Source organism: Cervus elaphus, chromosome 10 (genome assembly GCF_910594005.1).
Source record: "Cervus elaphus chromosome 10, mCerEla1.1, whole genome shotgun sequence".
NCBI classification, from domain to species: domain Eukaryota; kingdom Metazoa; phylum Chordata; class Mammalia; order Artiodactyla; family Cervidae; genus Cervus; species Cervus elaphus.
Genome location: NC_057824.1, coordinates 15,585,830 through 15,603,767, shown reverse-complemented (window position 1 = coordinate 15,603,767; position 17,938 = coordinate 15,585,830). Strand labels below are relative to the sequence as shown.

At 54.9% G+C, this 17,938-nt stretch overlaps 1 protein-coding gene across 3 annotated transcripts in view; it reads left to right on the top strand.

Annotated features, from left to right (window-relative positions):
• Positions 1–5,174: 5,174 nt before the first annotated feature.
• The window catches only part of LMF1 (lipase maturation factor 1), a 51,096-nt gene continuing 38,332 nt past the window's right edge, over positions 5,175–17,938 (top strand). For all 3 annotated transcript variants that reach the window (XM_043915800.1, XM_043915801.1, XM_043915798.1), the window contains exons 1-3: positions 5,175–5,397; positions 11,291–11,600; positions 15,131–15,141. In XM_043915800.1, coding sequence (XP_043771735.1) covers positions 5,205–5,397; positions 11,291–11,600; positions 15,131–15,141 — 514 coding nt within the window. In that variant the 5' untranslated portion in view covers positions 5,175–5,204. The remainder of the gene's footprint in view (positions 5,398–11,290; positions 11,601–15,130; positions 15,142–17,938) is intronic.

Genomic DNA, 17,938 nt, shown 5'->3' with positions numbered 1-17,938 from the left:
TCCTGATGCCATCCTCTGACCTCTAGCTCGGGCGAGTTCTGGCATTACTCTGGGCAGCAGGGGGCCCGCCACCTGCGGGAGTGACCCTGCTCCATAGGATGCTGGGCGTGCCGCGGACAACACCCCACATGTCTTGCGTCCTCCCTGTGAACTCCATCACAGGAAGCTGGCTGCTTTCCGGGCACGTCTCCTGTGGGCAGGTCCACTGGACGTCCTGCACAAGAGCCCGTGACAGCAATGCTGCCCGCCCCTTCTGGAAGTGCAGACTCTGCTGTCACCGCTGGGCGAGAGTCACAGGAAGGCACGACCATGCTCGGGCTCGTCCTGGACACAGGTCCCCCCACCCAGCCCTCAGCACCCCGAGGTCTGGGCCACATCAGGGGTCCTGGAGGCAGGTCCCTTGAGGAGCCAAGCAGGGAGGCAGGTGTGGAAGCTGCTGTGGGCGAGGCTGTCATGCGTGGTGGGGGTGAGAGAGGCCCTCCTGCCCAAAGGCCCGGCCCGGGACTTGCCACCACCCAGGCCTCAGCTGACCACAGAGGCACCTGCACCAGGCTGGCTCGGGAGCACTGCCCACCAACAGCGACCTGTGGCTTTGAGGCTGTCTGTTACGTGGCATTACCATGGGGTTTGGTAACCAATACGGTCCCATGGGCCAGATTCACCTATGGGGGCTCCTGATTGTGACCTTGGAGGTTTACAAGACTTTTTCCCGTTCAGAATGTGATTCCATGAGAAAAGCTTAACTGTCTGTTCTTTTCCCCCTAGGGCTGTACAGCCAGAGAGGGTAGCTTTCTGCCAGTTCTGTCTGGCAATCGTCATGTCCTACCGCCCTGCAGGGCCGCACGGGGCTGGGCTTCTCCGGGGGTGCAGAGTAGACTGCCCAAGATGCGGGGACAGGAGACGGTGAGCCAAGCAGAACAGCCGCCCGTGAGTCACCGTTCCAGAACAACCACAAGTGGCCCGCACCTGCTCGCCCACCCCCTCCCGCACCTGCCAGCCTCACCAGGGGCTTTTGGCCGCTGGACAGAGTGGGGCTGGCGCACACTGACCACCTCCAGAAGACAGTGACAGATGTTAGTGCCAGCGGGTCCTGCCCCTCCCATCAGCAGATGTCAAGACATGAAAAATTGGGGTAAATGAAGGGTGCACGATTAGATTCGGGCACAAGCTGGGTTCTTGTGGGTGCCAGAGACAGCTGCAAAGGCACGTCGGGGACAGTTGCCCTGAGCAGCCCGGGTGCCTGGGGACAGCTGGACGAGGTGCCGATGTGGCCCGTCCTCCGTGGAGCCACCCTGCAGCTGCTAGGAGCGCTGCCAGCCGTGAGCCGTGCGCCCCGGCTCCGGGCCCACCCCAGGGTTCCCGAGACCCCAGCTTATCTTGAGCTGATGGCTCTTCTCAGGGGGCCCCCATTCTCTCCTCCCCTTCTTTCTGGGCCCTTTCTGGTTCTGTCCAGGTGGGGTCGGCTCTGGGTCTTCCTACAACCAGCCCATAGGGCAGTCAGGCCTCTTCTCAGGACCTCTGGCCTCTCTCGTATCTTTTTGACTTATTTTCATACAGTTATTTGCTTGAAAATGTGGGTTCAGGAGCCTCTCCAGGCCCTGGCATTGGCGAGCGGCAGCTGTTGATGCTCATGCAGGTGCGGGCTGGGGAGCCAGAGAAGGCACCTCAGAGCCCCGTCCAGCACCAGGCCCGCAGCCCTATGGCTCAGGGTTGCAGAAAAAGGTTTGTTTCTGAGTGGGTCACCCTCGTGGAGCACAATAATATCTAATATTATTTTACACCTGTTAGGTACTCCCAGTATTTTGGCCACCTGATGTGAAGAGCCAGCTCATTGGAAAAGACCCTGATGCTGGGAAAGATTGAAAGCAGGATGAGAAGGGGACAACAGAGGATGAGATGGTTGAATGGCATCACCGACTCAATGGGCATGAGTTTGAGCAAGCTGTGGGAGTTGGTGATGGATAGGGAGGCCTGGTGTGCTACAGTCCATGGGGTCACAAAGAGTCGGACATGACTGAGTGACTCAACAACAACAATATAGATCAAGATGTAAGTTTAGTATAAATGACAAGACGTATTCTGACAGGTAAATCACCTTTTTAGGTGATTCTGAAACTAGGACTAGATTTTTTTTTTATTTTGGTGAAACCCACATATCGTAGAAGTAAGTATTTTTAGGCGTACAATTCAGTAGCATTTCGTACACTCGCCTTGTTCTGCACAACCTCTATAGAATGTTTCCCTCATCCCACGAGGAAACTCTGCCCCTGTGAGCAGTCTCACCCCCCACCCCACTCCCTGGGAACTGTCTGTGGGTAGACTTACTCTGGACATTTCATATAAATGGACTCATATAATATGTGGCTTTATGTGTCTGAATTCTCTCACTGCACACGTTTTCAGGGTTCATCTATGTTGTACATACATCAATACTTATCTCTTTTTTTTAATGGCTGAATAATACACCAGTGCACATTTTATTAAGTTCAGGTTGAAACAGGCAAGAACTTGAGTCTCTGGCTGGCCTTTCTATGGCCAGGTCCTGCTCGACAGTGTTCATTCCCATGGAGGTTCTAGACTCTCAGATGGACTGGACCTCTGTGGTCAGCTCAGGAAGGAGGACCCTGGAGGGGACATGAGAACATGAGCTCCAAGCAGACCTCTCTGGTGGCCTCGCCCACCCTGGGCAGACCCGAGGAGGGAGCCCAGAGCCGCGGAGCTGGAGGCTGGACAAGGGGCCCTTTTCTGCTCTGCACAATGTCCCATTGTGCACTTCTCGGGGGAACAATGCAGCGCCGGCCAGGGGAAGCTGAGGACAAAGGGCCCTTTGTGCTGCGTCCCCACCTGAAAGGCAGCGCCTGGGGTCCCACCTGACCGCAGGGCGGGCCTCCTCGCCCCCGGCTCCTGCGCTGCTCCCACAGCTCCGAGCACTTGGTGAGGACCCCGGGAGGCTCAAGCAGGCTTGGGCCGGGGGCCGGCCTCTCCCCCACTCTCCTCAGATGGCTGCGTGGGCTCATCACCGACTGGGGTGGGGTGACAAGGCGGGATGGGGGTAGTGCGGCGTGTGGGTTCCTGTGGGAGGACCTGGAAGCAAGGCCTGACCAGGTCCTCAGGCACATGCTTCCCTGCTGGGGGCTCTCCACGTTGTGGGTGATTGCACCTCTTAGAGGTACTACTCTACAGACGAGGTCTGAAGGGAGGGCTCTCCATGGAAAAGAAAAGGGAGCCTTTTAAAAGAAAAACACACACTCTAAGAGGCACGTGTGTATGGATGCTCAGTCAATTCAGTCGTGTTCAACTCTTTGCGACTCCATGGGCTGTAGCTCCTCTGTCCATGGAATTCTCCAGGACATCTTCCCAACCCAGGGATTGAACCCAAGTCTCCTACATTGCAGGTGGATTCTTTATCATTGAGCCACCAGGGAAGCCCAGTTCAGTTCAGTCGCTCAAAATGCTATCAACTCTAACAGTGGAGGCTGGGCCGGGGGGTCCAGAAGTTGCTGATCAAGCCTATCTGGCAGAGCCTCTGTTTAGAGGCAGCCCCTCGCCTCATGGAGTCCACATGACGGGTGGTGAAGATAGAATTAAACAAGCCAGAAAAACTGGTCATTTGACCACATAACTGTTGATACCATACCAAACACTAGGAACAAGACAAAAAAACCCAGAATGAGCATTTGTAACATACATAGAAGAAGAGGATCTTTCTTGACAAAATTTACCACACACTCGTCTGGGCATGTGTCTGGGGGCGCATTTCACATGGTATGACTAGGTGGTTGTCCCTCCCCCACTAGACTGTGAATTCTTTCAAGATCAAGACCCGTTTCATATTTACCTTTGGATTCTCAGTGAGCAACACAAAACTGCTGCATACGCTCAGAATAATTAGTTACAATGAGAGCTGTACCTCACGGAGTTTGATCTGTTTATAAATTGAGGACACTGTTCTACTTCCACTTTGGAATGGAAAGGTAGGCTAAAATAAAATCTCAAGCAATATGTGTGTTATACTTTATATATGTGTGTGTGTGTGTATTAGTCACTAAGTTGTGTTTGACTCTTTGTGACCCCATGGACTGTAGCCTACTAAGTTCCTCTGTCCATGGAATTCTCCAGGCAAGAATGCTGGGGTGGGTTGCCATTCTCTTCTCAAGAGCATCTTTCCAACCCAGGGATCAAACCCAGCCTCCTGCATTGCAGGCAGATTCTTTACCATCTGGGCCACCAGGGAAGCCCTAAAGAGGATCTTTAATACGTAAAGAGCTCTAACAAATGAATAAGAAAAACCCACACCTGTCTCAATCATTTCCTTTCAGGTGCTCCACAGTTTACTCAGTAACCCCAAAGGCTCTATGCCTGCCCTTTCGCACACCTCTTCTTTGCTTTGAGGAATGCCTGCAACTCCACCTGCTGAGAGGCACCTCTCCTATGTCCTCAGAAGGTAGCATTGCTGGTGTCCTCACTGGGGTGACGCTTGGGTCATTCATTGGTCAGTAAGTTCTTCCTTCCTCTGAATTCTCAGCCCACCACTGTCTCCTGTGGCTGGAGGGCCAGTGGGAGCGCTGACTGTCTAAGTGGGCTTTGCTGTCCACTGCAGAGACGCTGTGGGCTTGGGGGGCGGGGGAAGGACAAGGAAGCTGGAGGGTCTGAGATTTAGGGCGATCCGCAGCCCACACTGTCCCTCACTAGTTGTGTCAGCGTCCCCGCAGCGCCCTCCTCAGACAGCAGAGATGGAGCGCTGGGCAGGAGACGCCTGTGCGATACCCGTACACACCTTCGGAGCGCTGGGGCGAAGCGGCTGCCCCAGCCGTCCGCACACTGCCAGAGCCCGCGGAGGGAGCGTAGGACCCACCGGCGGCCTCCGTTGCCCACATCCCAGCCACTGTGGACGCGGACCAGGTCTGCGATAAGATTTGTGCTTTCCAATCACCTCTTTCACGTTGCATTTGCTTCTGAAGTGCCTTTCCGCCCTCTCTACCGTGAGGGTCCCGGAGGGCGGGCGCCTAGGCAGGGGAGTGGCCGAGGCAGTGAATGAAAGGGCGGGGGGCGGGGCGCGGCCCTCCAGGCTCCCACGCGCTCTCGCTGCTGGGCCTGGGGGGCGGTGCGCGGCAACCGGCCAGGCGCTCGCCCGGGGCCGGCGGGCCTGGCCTCATGTGTGGGCGGGGCCTCGCGGCGGGGCGGGGCTCGCGGCGCCCCCGCGCATGCGCCATGCTGGCCCAGCGATGGCGGCGCCTGGGGAGTCACTGAGGAGACGCAAGGCCGGGGCTGGGGACCCGGAGCCCGAGGCTCCGCCGGGGCAGGAGCGCGACCTCAAGGGCCGCCCAGCCCGCCTCCGCGTGGGCACTTTCTGGCTGACAAGGATCGTGCTCCTGAGGGCCCTCGCTTTCGTTTATTGTGAGTCCACGGGGCCAGGCCCCTAGTGTGGCCCCTCCGCGCGCGCCCCGTCCGCCACGCCCAGGGCGCCCCCGAGGCGTGTTCGCGGCCGAGCCCCGGGGTCCCCCCGCCGATCCCGCGCGGACCAGAGCCGGTGAGGCGGTGACTGCGGCCCCGCAGCTTTGGTACCGGGGCAGTAAGTGCGGGCTCACCTGCGGGGCGCGGCCCGAGCCAGGCGTGAGCACGTGGAGAGCCGCGCGCCCCACGCCGGCCTCGCCCACCGGGCCGCCCCCCAGAGTACGGCTGGGCGCCCGGAGACCACCAGCGTGTGTGTGCGCCCCGCCCGGCCCCAACGCGTGGAGGGGCGCAAACCCCCGAGACCAGCAGTGGCGCCCGACGCCAAACTGAGCTTTGCGAACGAACGTGGCAGCGCGGGGCCGGCGGGGCTGGGGGCGGCCACCGGCAGAGTGACCCGGGCCCGTGGGCAGCCCGGTCCCAGCAGGTCCGGAGGGCGCTGGGCACCCGGCGTCCCCGCGTCATTTCCGAGTTGCTTCCGCACACGCCTTCGAAGGGGGCGCGCGCGCCGCTCTCTGCCCGGCGACCTTCTGCCAACCCGGAGTGGGCACCCGGGGCCCCGGTCCGAGGGCGGCGGGAACTCAGCCACGACTCTCATCTGTTCTCGACTGCTCTAAGTTACTGTAAAAAATTGTTCTTGCTGCTATGCTCTATCCTCCACGGGATTAAACAGGCATTCTAAACGTTTGAGCTGTCACTTAGGGAAAGATGAAGTCAAGACAATGTTAATCTGCGAGGCTTTAATAGACCTTTAAACCGGCGCCGTTAACAGTGGGAAAAGCCCGCTGGCTCCTCGGGCAGAGAGCGCAGCTTATAGACCCAGTTCTGCCTCCAGGGAGCCTGGCTGGCTTTAATCTCCGCGAGGACCCTCAGTTCAGTTCAGAAGGAAACCATCCTGAACCGCTGGGTCAGGCAGATAGTTTAAGCCTGGCGCTGAGCGCAGAGTGAGTTGCTTTGACACATGAGTTTTTCTCCGCCTACCTTTTCTCACTATGGAGTAGGGTTGGAGTTTGTCAGCCGTCCTAAGGAACCAGTTTACCATCTTCAGCAATGTGGGTCCCTGGTTGAGACGGCTGGCAAGTAGGCAGCACCCTGGGTTAGTCTCTTCTGGAGGCTGCAGGTCTCCTGGGGACTGCCAGCAACTTCAGCATCTCTTAAGTCCCAGGAACTTCCCACAAGGCCATCGGGTCCACACCTTCCACCTGATGTTGAGTGTAACCCACCAGAAGACTGAGTGATGGGCCTTAAGCTTCCTCACCCTCTGCACACCCGACGGGGTGCTTAATGCTGTTATCTTGCCTGTCTGTGCATCTCCTGGGAGCTCCTGCAGCGGGACGGTGTTTAACACCTCTGACCTCTGTCTTCTGGGAGCGGCTCCTGCTCCATAAACTTCCCTTGAGTTTTTTCAGTCTCTGTCATTGCTCTGTGCCACCACAAGATGCTTTTCCAACTGTGTCCTCCCCCCCCCGACCCCCCGCACTCGGCACCCCAGCCCCTGGGTGTGACACTCAGGTCAGAGACTGCCCACCCGCGAGGCCCCTAATCTAGGCGTGACTCTCCAGGCCCAAGGACCCCAGGAACTGGGCAGCGCCTCACACCTTCTAGCAAAGGGAGGGCCAGGCTCCGCCTGTCCTGGCTCCCAGGTCACCAGTCTGCTCCTGCTGGCAGGTACACCCCGTGGCCAGCCATGCCCCCCACAGGCCCGTTACCGACCTGGCGGCTCCCCCATCTTGGCAGCCCTGTCTCAGGTCCCAGTGGTCCACAGTTAGCCCTTGTGGAGCTGGGGGGCAGCTCACCTCCTCCAGGCGCTCGATGTTGGCCTTCAGGCCAGGCGTGCAGGACCTCAGCTCACTCTTCTCCTCGTCCAGCTGCTGCAGCCTGGGGCACAAGGACTAGGCTGGGACCCGCGGAGCTGTCCGTGACCACCACACGTGCCCACACAGGGGCCAGAGCTCCTCACAAGCCAGGACGGCGTCCATACCTCAGGTGTGGGGAAGCCTCACATTTACAGAAAAGCTGTCGCCACAAAGCAGGTTGCCAGACCCCGAGCCCCTGGCGGCTTCTCAAGACGTCTGCTCGTTCTCGTGGCATCTGTCACACTCACGCTGGAAACATGGGCGACCAAGCCACGGCCTCGACCCAGCCTCCCCCCGACGCCCCTTCCCGTCGGGTCCCCACACCATGACACCATCACAGTTCCTCTGTCCCCTCGGGGCTGCAGCATCTCTGGGCTTCCCCGCTCTTCGTGACCTTGACATTCTGAGCAGGCCTGGCCCTGTGTTTGGTGGGTGCCCCTCAGGCTGGGCTCGTCTGGGGTCCTCCAGTGACTGGACAGGCTGTGGGTCTGGGGAGAGCCCTCTTGGGGCCAGGGAGTAGCTCAGCTTCTCCACTGGATCCTTGTTTAGCTTCAGGCTCTGGCCTGAGCTGGGGGGGGTTGCAGCAGGTTGGTGGTCCCCACGGGGTGCATGTGGGGCCTATCGGGGTGTCTGCACAGACACGGGCCTGGAGTCTGCAGCCTGGGGGCGGCCAGAGGAATTCATCCAGAATGAGGGCAGGAGTCTCACGTCTGAGCCTACCCACTTAGACTCTGGTGTTTCTCTGCGGAGCCCTTTGTCTTTGACCTTACATTTCACAGTTTTACTCAGAACAATTCCCAAAGTTAATTAGGCCAGCCCTCACCACACCGCGTGGCCGTGTTGTACGTTAGCAGCAGAGTTGCGCTCACGTGTCCTGGTCTGCACTCTAGCCCGGCATCCCCTGGAGTCCTGGCTAGGTTGTTTTGATAGTTTAGATAAGGTTCCTATTTTGTGATGTACAGTTTTATGGGTTTTGACAGATACATAGTCGTCCATCACCCCAGGACTGGACAGAACAGTGCCATCCCTTCAGAGTCCCCGGGGCGCATTACCAACTGCTCCCCACACCCACACCTGGCGCGCCCTGGCTGTGTTCGGCCCCGGGGCCCACCTTTCCCAGGAGCCTTTGGGTCTGCTTCCTTTACTCAACGACACGGCCTGGAGGTCCTTCCATGCTGTTGAGTGAATCAACATTCCATTGATGTTCCCTCTGGATGTCAACCCGTTTTATGAACGCACCACAGTTTGTTTACCTATTCCAACACTGAGGAACATCTATGTTGTTTCCAGTTTTAGCAATTATGGACATGTAGGCTTTTGTGTAAATCTGAGTTTTCAGTTCACTTGGGTGAATACCTAGGAGTATAATTGCTGGGTTCTATGGTAAATCTGTTTAACTTTATGAGAAGCTGCCAAACTGTCCTCTAGAGTGACCATACTGTGTGTGTCCCACCAGCAGGGAATGAGAGTTCCCCTTGTTCTGAATCCTCTGGAGCATTTGATATTTTCAGTTTCTCGGATTTTGGCTGTTATGATAGGTGTGTGATGATATTGCATTGTGGTTTTAATTGGCCTTTCCCCAGCAACAAATGATATTGAGCATCTTTTCATGTGTTTATTTGCCATCTGTGGATCCTCTGTATGAAGCAGATGACTTTTAGCGTCTGCTCAGATCTTTTGCCCTTCTAAAACCTGGGTCATCTGTTTTCTTATTGAGTTTTAATGGCACTTTGAGTATTCTGGACGCAAGTCTTTCATCAGATATGTGAGCTACTGGTATGTTTCCCAATCTGCGACTTGTCTTTTCATTCTCTTAAAAATATCTTTTACAGAGCAAAAGTTTCTCATTTGGTAGAGTTTACTGGTTTTTTCTTTCATGGATCGTGGTTTGATTGTTCTATCTAAAACTCATCACCGAACCCAAGTCACATCCATTTTCTTCTACATTTTCTTTTGGAAGTTCTATACTATTATGTCTTACACTTAGGTCTCTGGTCCTTTTTGAATAAATTTTTGTATAAGATGTGAGTTATATGTCAAGGTTCATTTTTTTTTTTTTTTTTGGCATATGATGGCCAGTTATTCCAGCACCACCTGTTGGAAAGACTGTCTTTCTCCATTAAACTGCCTTTGCATCCTTGTCAAAAGTCAGTTGACTGTCTTTGTGTAGGTCTACTTCTGGGTTCTGTACTCTCTTCCATTGGTTTATGTGTCTATACTTTGGCTAATACCACACTGTCTTGATGACCGTAGCTCTGTAGTAAGTCTTGAAGTTGAGTAAAATAAGTCCTCGAACTTTGCTCATTATCAGAATTATTTTGGCTATTCTAGTTCCTTTGCTTTTACATACACATTTTAGGATCAGTTTGTCAGTGTCTATGGAAAAGTTTACTGGATGCTTTGATTGAGATTGCATTGAATCTGTAGATCAAATTGGGGAGAAATGACTTTTTAATAATGCTGACTCTTCCAATTCATGAACGCAGTGAATCTTTATATTTATTTCGATCTCCTTCGATTTCTTTCATCATGTTTTGTAGTTTTCCACATACAGATTCTGTGTATATTTTGTCAGTGTTTTTAGTCTAGACACTGTGTTTGGTGGCTGTTGTAATTTTTTTAAAATTCAGATTATAATAGTTCATTGTTGGTATATAGTAATACAGTTGACTTTTGTTTGTCGATCTTGTATTCTGTGACTTTCATAAACTCACTTATTAGTGCTATGAGGGCTTTTTTTTCTTCTTTTCAATTTTGGTTGATTTTTGGGAATTTTTTACAGAGGCAGTCTATTAATAGAAATAGTTTCATTCCTTCCTTTCTAATCTATATAACTCTTATTTTTTATACTTGCCTCATCGTCCTAGCTAGAATTTCCTATGCAGTGTTAATAGGAGTAATTAGAGAAGAGATAGTCTTGCTTTGTTTCAAGGCTTTGGGGAAAAGTATTGCCATTAATCTCAAAGTATGAACTTGGGTGTAGGTATTTTGTAGCCACCATTTACAGATTAATGAAGTACCCTTCTATTCCTAGTTTGCTAAAAAAAAATTTTTATCATGAATGAATAAATTCCTTCATGTACTTTTTTTGTGTGTCTGTTGATACTATCATATGGTTTTCTTATTTAGTTTGTTAGTATGGTGATTACATTGGTTGCCCTTTGAGAGTTGAACCAGCCTTGCATTTCTGAGATGAAATTGGTTGGTTGTGATGTATTATCTTTATGTCTCCTTTTGTGAGTTTTGGTAGTTTATGTATTTCAAGTAATTGGTCTGTTTCATCTAAGTTGTCAAATTTATGATCTTAGATTTGTAGTATTACTGTTTTATCTTTTTATGTCTGTGAAATCTCTAGCGGTGTCCCTTTTCTCATCCCTGGTATTGCTGTCTTCTCTCCTTTTCTTGGTTATTCTGATTAGAGTTCTATCAATTATATTCATCTTATCAAAGAACCAACTTTTGGTTTTTCCTTTTCCTGTTCCCAATTTCATTGATGTCACCTCTTTTTAAAAATGTCTTTTCTGATGCTTGTTTTACATGTAATCTGCTCTTTTTTCTGATTTCTTAGAGTAGAAGTTTAGATTTGACGCCTTTCTACGTTTCTGACATAAGTGTTTTATTGTAAATTTTCTTTAGGCGAAGTTCATTCTGGGATGGTTACCTAACCGTTTTATGCAGCCAGTCGCATATTTCACATAGATGCGTGTGTGTTGTATATGCACACATACATCGTGTATAAGCAGGTGCAGCACACACAGGTATGTGTACATATACCTGTGCCCTATGACTTTTCCGGGTCAGATCTTCTACTTTCTCCCCCAGAGACTTGTGAAACACTCAGACCCCTCGAGTCCACACTTTGATTCCAAACCCCTGCTCAGACCCTGCCCAGTCTCCTCCCGTGGCCGAGCCCCGCACGTCCGGGAAGTGTCCGCAGATGGCTGGGCTCCTGCTCACACTGCTCTCTCTTTTCTCCCTTCCAGTTGTGGCATTCTTGGTGGCCTTCCATCAGAACAAGCAGCTGATCGGAGACAGGGGACTGCTGCCCTGCAGGCTGTACCTACAAAGTGTGCAGCGGCACTTCGGAGGGCGCGTCAGCTGGGACGCCCTGAGCTACGCCCCCACCGTGCTCTGGCTGCTGGACTGGTCTCAGATGGATGCCAACCTGGACGCCCTGGCCCTCCTCGGGCTGGGCATCTCCTCGTTCATCCTGGTCTCCGGCTGCGCCAATATGGTCCTCATGGCTGCGCTCTGGGTCCTCTACATGTCCCTGGTCAACGTGGGACAGATCTGGTAAGAGGGCGCACGGGGCACCAGGGAGGCAGGCACTTGGGGCCTCAGGGGCGTTACGCTGAGCCTAAAGGCCTCCTGGCAGCAGGAGCGAGTGAGCAAACTGTCTTCTTACATGAGTTCAGAAAAGACCACCCTTTTTCTTAGGCTGTGGGGGCACTGCTGGTCGCATTCAGCCCAAACCCAGGAGCCTCCTGCTTCGGGAGTGACTTTGATTCTGTTGGGAGTGTCACGGCCGCACCTGAGACCGCGTTGCCCGCCTCCTGTGCTGGAGGACTGTGCGATGGGGGGAGTTGAGCGTCCTGGGGATCAGGGACACTGAAGAGATACAGAGCCAGAGTGCAGGGACTACTGCTGCGTAAAATGCAAGTGACTCGCAGGGACTGACCGGCCCGGCGCTGTCCTGCTCAGACGCACAGGAAGCCCAAGTTGTCCCTTCGGCCCCAGGCTCCTCGGTTAGTGTCAGCTCCCCCAGAGGCTGGGTTTCTGGTTCTGTTATCTGTGCTTGGCCCGTGGCAGGAATCCTGAAGGGCTTCTTTGTTGTGCTTAAGGGTGGCTTGTGGCCGCCTTCCCCTCTCCCCACCTTCCCAGCCCCCACAAGGAAGAAAGGATTATCTCTGGAAACTTGGAGCAAGGTTGGGTGCTCCGGGGGTCCCTTCCTGCAGAGGAAGCTGCCTTGGCACTCGCCCCTGGCAGAAGGGACAGAGGATCGACTTCAAAGGGCTGGGAGCTGGTGCCTGAGGGCCGCAGAGGTGCAGAGGGACCCCTGCATCGTGGCCGCTGAGGAGGAAAACTTTATCTTGGCCTGAGACGCCAAGATGTCCAGGCTCTCCTGCCTGTGGCCCCGGTATAGATGGATTTGATGTGGAGAAGTGGATTTGATGCTATGGTTTTTCGAGGTCTGGGCAGCAGCGCAGTGCCATCCCCACCGCATGCCTATGCAGCAGGGCCCTGTTCCCATGGGGACACCCCAGGCCTTGCGGGAATGGTGGCTCCCCACTGCCCGTGGTCATCGGATGTGACACAGGCCTTCTCTGCTCCCACCGACAGTGCTGGACGTGGCCTTCTGTGCCATGGTGGTTCCTGTGTTCCTCAACTTGGGGAGGAGGGGCTGTCACCCACTGGCTGCATGGCCACGCCGCTGCTTTAGCTCCTCTGGCCTTCCCGTCCGGCACTGCTTCTGTTCAGCTGTCTCCAGGGGCACTCACAGGCTCAGCCTGAAAGAACCTGCTTTATTAGAAATTCCCGTCCACCTGCTTCCTGAGTGGAAAAGTGCTCCTCAGCAACAGGCAGGAAGTGGAAGAGTTATGCAGATTCAACGCTGCTCCCCCTCGCCCCCCGCCACCAGCCAGGGGAGAGCAGATAAGATATTTATCCCCGATGCCCTCCTACAAAGTGAAACATCACCAGGAACCTGGTTCAGTGTTCCAGCCACCTGGTGCAAAGGCCTCTGGGTGACTCAAGGCCAAGGGCTGCATACACAGAAGCGGGGGTACTCCCCCCACCTTGGTTCTCTGCCTTCCTTCCTGTGGAGATGAGTGGTCAGGGAGCTGTGGGCCGCCTTCGGTGGCAGCGGCCCTGTTGTCTCTAACAGACAGTTGAAGGTAAGGCGCTAACACAAACCATTTGGGAGCAAAATCTGAATCTCTTAGAACAGGGTGCACATGAGTTTCTTTAAAAACCAGAACAATAGACATCCCCCAAACTGGTTCTGTGAACGGCCACCTCTTCTAACATAAGTTCCAGCTGTTAAAAATACAGTAAAAGCTGTAAAAGTCTAATGAATTCCTTTTAGCTTTTCACGTAATTAGATGTAACTACCTATATTTAAAAATCTTGTATCAGGCAGCCTTGAGAGTTAAAATTCAGAATAGGAGCAGATACAAGAAGGCATTTCCTAATGCTCTCAGCAGAGGCCCGTCATCGAGTCCACAGAGGGACGCTGCTCTCGTGGTCAGGCTGTGGCCGGGGGCCGGGCCGGCCAGCTGCCCTGTCAGCTCCCAGGCTCCTCCAGCTGGTTCTGAGGGACACCGGCAGTGTCTACTCAGTGAGGTTCGAACAGTCAGCCCCTTCCTCTCCTCTGCTCACCAAGGTCACTTATTGGGAGAACTTACTTCTTGCATCAGGCAGCGTGTGACTGGCTGTTGTAAAGGGTTTACTGTGGAAACTCAGGCTTCTGCTCAGTAGAGAGCTCAAGCCGTTTCCTGTCTTCCTCCTCCAAGCAGTGTTCCCTGTGGGAAGCCAGCCTCTCTCGGGTTGGATGGATGAGCACCCCAACTCCGTGAGGAAGGGCCCCTGGCCTCACTGCATGCCTGGTTGCCGGGCCGATGGGGTCTGCATCCTGCCTTCTCGGGGAAAGATGCCTGGTGCAGGAAACAGGCGCTCGGGGTCCCTCGGACCTGCCCTCCCCTCACTGGGGGCTTGCAAATCTCGGACTCCCTGTCCTTTCACGTGTCAATACTTCTTTGAACAAATGTTTGTCTTAAAGCGTCTCTATTTACGTACCACAAAGTGTAACTATTTAACTTGTGCAAGAACAGCCACCATCTACCTCTAAAACGTTTCCTCAGCCTGTGTCCCCACTCACCCTCGGCACCCTCCGTGTCCTGTCTGTGCTTCACACGGATGGGGACACCTGTGGCCTCCGCGTCCGGCTGCCACCACCGAGCAGGCGTGTGGCTTGTCCGTGGTGCAGCCAAGGCCAGTGCCTGGTCCTCTCACTCACGGGCACTCGCTGAGCCGGACAGTTGTGCCCTTTATCCCGGGGTCTGCGTGCTGGCGTCATGTTGACCTGGGGAGAGGATTCACGGTGTGAGGAGTGTCCTGGGTCCACTCACGTTACATCGTGGGGCTCCTTCCTGGGAGCACACACACGTGTGTGCTCCCCAGGGCCCCAACTCCCTCAGGGAAGGCGTATCTGACACGTCCTCCCCCTTAGGGCTGCTTTTCTAATCATCTGTGCTCAGTGTAATGGGGTGTCATTTGAAATGAAAGATTCTGGGGTAGGACATTTTCACGGTGCTTAAAGGAAATCAGTGCAGTGAAACCAAGTACAGGTGACCTTTGAACTGGGATCAGAATTGCGTGAGCCCACGTCTACACAGGCTTCTCACCAAACCTCTAAGAAAAACCACTCCACTGCAGAAGTAACAGCCCGCCTGGCGCCAGGTTGTTCAGGGGTGAAGAGCATTACCGTACTTTTTCAAACATACTTACTCATCCCCTGCTGTGGGCACAGCCCTGCAGTGCGACTGCGGTGGGGCCGGTAAGAAGAACCTCCTGTCGGTGACATCTAAGGTGTGCCCCAGGTTCAGTAAACAAGGGCAGGTCTCCCCTCACCTCACCTGCACTCAGACCTCTGCTCTCCCTCTAGCTTCCGCTCTGCTCTGCCACCTGAGGGCCCTTCTTCCTTGTGGCTCAGTAATGTGACTTGTGCCCATTCTGTTTGGAGACATGGGTCAGTCTTTCTTTAGCAGGTAAAGCGATGCATAAATTAGAAGCTGTTTGGTGACAGTTCTCCTCTTGTCTTTCAGGTACTCCTTTGGTAAGTGGCAGTCACATAATCCGGGTGTCGGCAATTTGCGCCAACGGGTCTCGTCTCCCGTGGCTGCACCAGCTGCCTCAGGCCTGCGTCCTCACCCGCGGTCTCCACCAGATGAGGCCAGATGCTGCCTCGTGCCTCCACCCGTCACGCCTCCCGTGCTGGCTGTGGGCACCCAGTGGGCATCCAGGACGTCAGCACTGGTGTTCCTGCTGGTGACTGGAGGGCCATGGTGCCCTGCAGGCCGGCCCCCACTCCCCGGCGTGCACAGGGAAGCCCCAGAAGGTGCAGGATTCCTGGGGCCCCATGGGCTTGGGTCTTCCTGGGTTTCTGCCGGAAGACTGTGGGTCCTGCCCAAGCTCTGCGGGTAGCACCCCATGCGCTCCAGAGCTAGCAGAAATGCAGGGCTCAGGGTGTGTGGCCGGTCTGGACCCCAGTCCTCTGAGCTTGGGAGCAGAAGCAGGGGCTCCCTGTGGCCCTGAGTCCTGCACTGGGGGGGAGGCAGTGACCTCCTGCACTGGGATTGGGGGGTGGTGACCTCCCTCACTGGCCTCTCCTGCGGCATCCAGGGCCACCCACATCATGGGGTCTGGCCTGTCAGAGGTCAGTGTCATTAGCTTCACTCCTCGAAGGTCACTCCCTCACCAGCAGAGCCGGGCCACCTGCGATGAGCATGACAGGTGACCTGGAACTTGTGGCCTTGAGCAGGGACTGCAGATGGGCTTCCTGGACTGTCTCGCAGCCGTTACTGGGACAAAGCAGTGCACAGCATCTGTCTTCAGTTCTGTGTGGGTTCCCTTTGGGTTCTGTCCAGTGCACTCCCAAGGGAAGAAGTGGGGCGTGGCCGGTGCTGGACAGAGGCCCTGGGTGAGGGTGGAGGCGGGGGTGGGGTCACCATGAGTGTGAGCGCTTCTTGAAGGCTGGCGTGGGCATGCAGTCCTTTGAGGGAAGCCCGTCCTCCTTGGCTCTGAGGATCCAGGAGGAGCTGGGGGTGGGGGGGAGCCGGAGGAGGAGCCGCAGATTCTCCTGTGCACTCAGGCCAGTCCTGCTGACCCCAGGCCTACACACGTGTGTACAGGGGACACGAGGCTGCCCAGCCAGCATGGACCGCCGGGGGCCACCTGCATGGTTGAAACAACATCCGCGCTCTCCCAGGGGCATCACACCCTTACCCACAGCAGGATCTGGAGCAAATGGGGATGAAGGACCAAGGCTGCAGGGGAAGAAAATACAATGTCTGGAATAAAAGCTCATGGGTAGGGCTGGATACAGGGGGCGGGGTCAGGAGTGAATGGAGGAGGAACCACCAGGCCAGGGGCCTGGACTGAGGAGCAGAGCCCAGCCTTTGGAGAGGGAAACAGGGGGCCCCAAGGGCCTTGCACCTCGGGGGGCAGATGCAGGGGCCAGGGGGCACTATTTGTGGAGGCGCAGTCCAGGGGCAGGGGTGGCAGGAGGGGAACCATCCACACCCAGGACATGAGCCCTGCATTTCTTCCTCGCCTGCTCTAAAACACAGGACAGGGGCTTTCCTGGTGGTCCAGGGGTAAAGAATCTGTTTCCCAATGCATGGGACATGGGTTTGATTCCTGGTTGGGAAACTAAGATCCCACATGCCTCGGGGCATTGAAGCCCATGCAACTGGAAGGACTGATGCTGAACCTGAAGCTCCAATCCTTTGGCCACCTGATGTGGCTGACTCACTGGGAAAGACCCTGATGCTGGAGAGACTGAAGGCAGGAGAAGGGGATGACAGAGGATGAGATGATTGGATGGCGTCACTGACTCAATGGACATGAGTCTGAGCAAACTCCAGGAGTTGGTGATGGACAAGGCGGCCTGGCGTGCTGCAATCCATGGGGTCACAGAGTCGGACGCGACTGAACGGAACTGACTGCAACTAGAGCCCGGGAGCCGCACAAAGGCCCCGTGTGCCGCAGCCAAGCCCTAGCACAGCCAGGTGAGTGCACAGGTTCAAAGCTGCAGCGCAAGGAGGTTTACAGCAAAAGGACTCAGGCATCTTCCCAGGAGGACGCCCGTGACAAGTAGGCTGGGGCAGGACCCTCCTCTGTGGAGCGACTCGGTGTGAATTGCAGGTAGGTCTGAGGAGTTGACGGTGGACGTTGTATCCCTAGGAAAGTGTACTTGGAGCCAGAGCACCAGTACCCAGCGCCCATCCCAGGACTCTACGAGGGCAGGATGGAGAAGCAGGGACAGGACCGAAGTTCACGGGGAGCAGGAGGTCAAGTGCAAGCTGACCAGTGGTGCGGCAGCCATGCCGAGACGCCGGGCAGCCTGCAGTCCTCAGGGCGGCACAGACCACACCCCATCCCACAGCCCACGGAGGGCGTGTGTTTCTGGGAGATTATTTTTACCTCAGTAGCTGCTGTTTCTCTACACACAGTGTCTGACACCATGAAAGATTACTGGAGACACACACAGCCCACAGAAATGGGCCTGCTGCAGAGCGGACACACCTGAGGAAAACACTAACGAACCTGAAGATGTGGACCTAAAAGAGTCACAACCTCAAAGTTGGGGGTTATGTTGTATCAGGAGGAGTTTTGAGGACTTAGGCCCAGGAGGCAGCATCTCTATAGTAACCCTGAGAGAACTCCTCCAAGGGGGCGAGGCAGTAGCCAGCTTATGTAGAAGTTTTGCAACAAAGGGCTGGTAGTATAGCTGAGAAGAGGAGAGAAGCTAAAGGCAAAGGAGAAAAGGAAAGATATGCCCATCTGAATGCAGAGTTCCAAAGAACAGCAAGGAGAGATAAGGAAGCCTTCCTTAGTGATCAATGCAAAGA